Here is a 5,323-nt window from a genome sequence, read left to right as displayed (position 1 = left end):
AAATAGCCACTCAATGTTTTCTTATACACGTTTATAAATTCTCAGAATTACAGACACAATTTATAATGTACACGAATTTACTTTGAAAACAAACACAACACACTTTAAGGCACTTAGATGATGTTTTCTCGAAAAGCGTCTCTGATCAACTCACTAACGACTGCAACCTCTGCCACTATTTATAACACTGCATTACCATCTAGAAAGCTCTTTAACTGTCAAAGTTCGAATATTCTAGATCATACGCCATCTGTGGTGTACTTTCTACAATGTTCTTTAACTGATTATTCGAACTCGAATACAGCGTTGCCAACTTACAATCAAATCAACTGAAAGCTTTTATTTAACAATGCCCACAGATATGTTACAGTTTTACAGCACTGTTACTTGAAAGCATTATGCTACTTTTAAATCAGCCGTTAAAATCGTTATATTTGAATTCAAGTACAATTTCGTAACAGTATAGAAAAAAAATTGAGAGAAATAAATCTGTAACTTCTAAACGCGTAGTCGAGTTCAAGTTTTGAGTTTGGATCTCATAAGCCTACCAGGGGCGCGGCCAGGGGATCGAAATTGGGTCACCTCGGCTATGTTAAATTTTTAAAATGATTCTATGCCTTCGTTTGGATTCCGATTTCCATACAATTACATATGTATAAAGAATCTCCTCGTCAAGATCTATTTTTTTTTTCATATTTTATTCTGGTCTGTTGGATTCCTTCTTCTTATGGTGTTTTCTTTTCTGGCATAAATGATGCATTTATTCTGCCTTTTACCCTTCTTTGTGTTCTTTTCTGAAACAAATGTAGTTTGGTCGTGTTCTTTTCTAATAATGTTACCATAAAACCCTGAATATATGCAACATGTTTCACCTTTAATTTTTATGTAAGCAAAAATTATAGTTTTATAATATTTAGAAGCTACATAAAAGAAAAGTGCATAAATGGTAATGATTTTTGTTCTATTGTGATCGTTAAAAATGCAACACATTATGAGGGTATGGGTAACCTTTAATAAATGGTACAAAATATATAGGCAACATTTTGTGTCAGAAAAGAAAACACCATTAGTCGGATGTAGCCATTACTTCTAATTAATGTTCGTCCAAGTGGTTTAGGGTGAACTTCTAACTTTTTCAAATATGACTCCGCTTGTTTTTTATTTCATTTTTCACCAGGAAGACACCTAAGTCCTTATGAATGTTAATATTTCTCACATAACAGGGCGCTGCTGTTATCATTCTTAATATTTTATTTTGGAATCTTTGAATTTTTTCAATATTAGAAGCTGAGGCCGTGCCCCATAATTGAATTCCATAGCACCATATGGGTTTTATTATTGAGCTGTACAGCTAAAGTTTACAATCTAAACTCAATCTCCAGTTTTTACCAATTAGCCAGTAACTTTGTAGTAATTTTAACTTCATTTGAGTCAATTTCGTATCTATATGCTTTTTCCAGGTAAGACGTCGGTTTGGATGCAGACCTAGATATTTAACTTCAGTTTGTTGATTATTTATTAGGATTGGAGGGCACGATTCTCTAAGCAATGTGAATGTAAGATGTATTCATTTTGGCTCGTTTACTTTCATTCTCCATTGTTTTAACCACCTTTCTATGTCGAGTATATGGTCTTGTAAAAGTACAGATGCTTCTTGGGGATTTTCATGAATGGCTAGTAGCTGTGTCATCAGCAAATGTTGATATGTGGGTTCGACTGTTAGTTGGCATATCACAAGTATGTATATAACAAATATAGGAAGGGACCCAGTATACTTCCTTGGGGTACGCCTGCTTCAATAGGCTGTGGTGAACTTATGAAGTCTCCCTCTTTAAGAACGAACTTTCGATGACTTAAATAACTTTCTAGAAGCTTGTGTGTGTTCACTGGTAAATATTGTTTTATTTTAATAGATAATCCTTCATGCCATACTTTGTCGAAGGCTTGTGAAACGTCGATGAACAGTGCAGAACAATATTTTTTTTCTTCAAATGTCTTGGATATGATATCTACCAGCCTGTGAGTTTGTTCTATTGTGTTATGTTTTTCTCGAAATCCGAATTGATGAGTTGGAATACATATAATCAAAATGATTCACTATCGGCTTTAACTTGTGCATTAAGAGTTTTTAGAATAGCTTCAGGGTTGGCAAAACGTCGATTTTTCAGCTAGATCTGGTCCCTATTCCACAAACAACTTAGTAATTTTTCACTTTGCACTTATCAAATTTCATATTTTGGCAAAGTGATAAGTGTTTCTGTTCCACAATATTCTTTGCAAATCTCACTTTGCAATAATCTTATATACCCTTCACCAAATTATACTTCAAAATACAAATTTTAAATATTTTTAAGAAAATTTGTTGTTTTTTTTAATTTTTATTTTTAAATTTTAAAATTTTTTGGTTTTTTAAATTTAAAAAATTTTTTTTTTAAATTTTTTAAATTTTTTTTGGTGAAAAAAAAATTCGGGTTAAAAAATATTTTTTATATAAGAAATATTTTTAAAATATGTTACATTGCGTTTTATGGGATATTTTAGCATTTTGATTAATAATAAATAAGAATTGTAAAATTAATATCACAATATACTATATGTACAAGAACTTGTAATTGTAGAAATTGTAGTTTACAAGTGCAAAAAGCTACAAGTGTTGTGAAAATTTTAATGAAACACAATTCATCAGCACTTGTAAGAATTAGACTTGTAATTCTGATCAGTCCATAATTGGTCATAGCTTCCATATGAGGCCCACTTGCGAAAATGTTTTTGATCATTTATTAGTATTTTTTTGAGGAACCAATGATTAAGATGCTTTTAAATATTATATTACATCCGGTTTACCCATTTCAACTTATTGAGTATTTAATTTTTTAAAAATGGTTTTAGCTGGTTCAAGAATTTTATGTATTAAATACTAGTCCACATTACCATCCCAAAACCTTACAATATTTTCACATAAATTTTTTCTCCTTTGACGCAGACAATTTTCAACTACTGAAACAATTAGAGAATGTATACATTTGCTAATTTATTAGTACACAACTTTTTATACCCTTCACCTTCGTGAGAAGGGTATATGTATATAAGTTTGTCATTCCGTTTGTAATTTCCACAATATAATTTTCCGACCCTATAAAGTATATATATTCTGGATCCTTATAGATAGCGGGGTCGATTAAGCCATGTCCGTCTGTCTGTTGAAATCAACTTTCCGAAAACCCAAAATAACTTACATACATGATTCCGGCTCGGTTGCTATTTAAAATAGAAATACGTAGATTTATTTATATTAATTAAAATTATATTAAAAAAAACTTTTGGATCATTAAAATCGGCCTATCGCTATCTTTCCATTAGAAATTACAAATATTGAAAAATTTCACATTTGACATTCACGATTTAAAGGTTAACGTTTTCCGATTTTAGTAAAACTTTCAGACCATATTTAAAATTACCAGTACTATAATATTATTAATAGGTTTTACTTAAAATTTATAACAGTCAGGAAATTGGGCTCATTCGCAAAAATATGCACAAAAAATTAGTTTTTCTTGAAAATCTGGAAAACAATGCACAAAGTTAACAAGTTTCTCATTTTTATTTCACATAAATAATAAAATTTTGCATATATCTGAACTTTGACCTTGATGCGCGTCCCGAAATCGTTGTCTGATTTGGCTCAAATATTCAGCACTTAACATTTAGGCCTAGTGTCACAATATTCCACCCGGCACCCTTCAAAATTCAAACAAACATTTGTTTCCGAATTTATGTGATTTTGTAAATGACTTAATAATTTCACCAAAATTCATTAGCTATATTGAACGTATTTTTAGTCAAATAATTGTAAATAAAGACAAGAAATTTAATAATAGATCATAATATAACAATTCAAAAGAATGTTTATAAAATAATGTGAATATTATTAAAAATTTAGTAACAAAAATACTGTTAATGTACTTACACAAATAATTTTAAGTATGACGATATTTTTAAGTTTTTGTGACGAATTTGGCAATTTTTTCTTCTTCATTTTGACGATTTCTTCCAAGAAATGCCTAACAATGGCTATTTACAAAAAATATAAACAATTTTATATTTTTTGTAAATTTAAATTTATTCCAAAATCTTAAAATAAATCTGTGTGAACAAAAGGTCAAATAATATTGAATATTTATTTATATTAATTTTTTTTTATTAAACACTGACTTGTTTTGTAAAATGTAAATTTATTTAACATTTTTCTTAGACTTGCTACGTGATCCATTGCCAACTATTCGTTTTCGTCCATTCAGTTTTCCCTTATTAATTACATTTGGAGCAGGTTTAATTTTAGGAAATTTTGGCTCCACTCTTACAAATAAATCATAGCTAAATTCAGTGCAGGAGTTGCCTGCAAATATGACAAGATTGAGGATAAATAAATAAAAATTAACGTATAAATCATACCAGAACATAACTCTTCACCGCAGTCAGCACAGGTCTGGAGACGAGTTTCCACAATTCCCGATTTGTTCTTCAGCTTTTTTATACCATTGTTGAGCATAAATTCTCTTCTATCTCGCTGCTCGGTTTTCAACTGTAACTTACCCATCTCAACCATCCGAGAAAAATACTCTTCCTCGATTTTTGATTTTGGCCTTAATGTTGTAAGCATTTTCCAATCGATTGGAACAACACACAAATCATATAAGACAATTTCTTTCATTTCCATTGGAACAGGATCTGCATAGATATATATTGGATCCCGTTCTCCATTGTTTTTTAAGAGTTTTTTCATCTCTTTCTTACTCAATTTAAACGAATAATCTTTTTCCTTAGTCTTGATGTCTTCCACTTTGACTTTGATGGGTCTCATCTTAAATTCAGGAACCTTTTCCATGAGACGTTTGAGTTCTTCACTAGATTGCACAACATTTCTGCTCAGATCTAGAACTGGTACAACAGTTTTTTTCTTAGCTAGCAAATCATCCAATTTACTCATGCTCTTACTATATCACATTTATGATTGCACTTACACAATTTTCAATAAAACCAATCTATGTATTTTTATGACTACAAAATACAAATTAACTATTAAATCGATAAAAACAAGAAAGTCCATAGCAACCAATAATATACAATAGCGGTATTCACAATCTTCAGCATTTGTATTGCAAATTCATGCCATGGTGTATTCCTGTATATTTTGTTAGTGTGAAGTAGAATACAATGCATTTACAATGATGCATGACCATTTGCACAAGATTGTGAATTGGGCTAATACCATTTTTTAAAACTAATAGTGAGATGACAAAACAAAAAAAAATCATATAGTGCC

At 30.2% G+C, this 5,323-nt stretch overlaps 1 protein-coding gene across 1 annotated transcript; it reads right to left on the bottom strand.

The window, feature by feature from the left end:
* Positions 1-4,232: 4,232 nt before the first annotated feature.
* Positions 4,233-4,987, bottom strand: LOC135955627 (uncharacterized). The gene is made up of 2 exons (XM_065505985.1): positions 4,453-4,987; positions 4,233-4,396 (listed from the first exon to the last, which is right to left on the bottom strand). The coding sequence occupies exons 1-2, from the start codon at positions 4,985-4,987 to the stop codon at positions 4,233-4,235; spliced, it is 699 nt and encodes a 232-aa protein (XP_065362057.1).
* Positions 4,988-5,323: the final 336 nt, after the last annotated feature.

This window comes from Calliphora vicina, chromosome 3 (genome assembly GCF_958450345.1).
Source record: "Calliphora vicina chromosome 3, idCalVici1.1, whole genome shotgun sequence".
Lineage (NCBI taxonomy): Eukaryota > Metazoa > Arthropoda > Insecta > Diptera > Calliphoridae > Calliphora > Calliphora vicina.
Note: the sequence above shows the minus strand (reverse complement) of the source record. Positions and strands in the feature narration are given on the sequence as shown.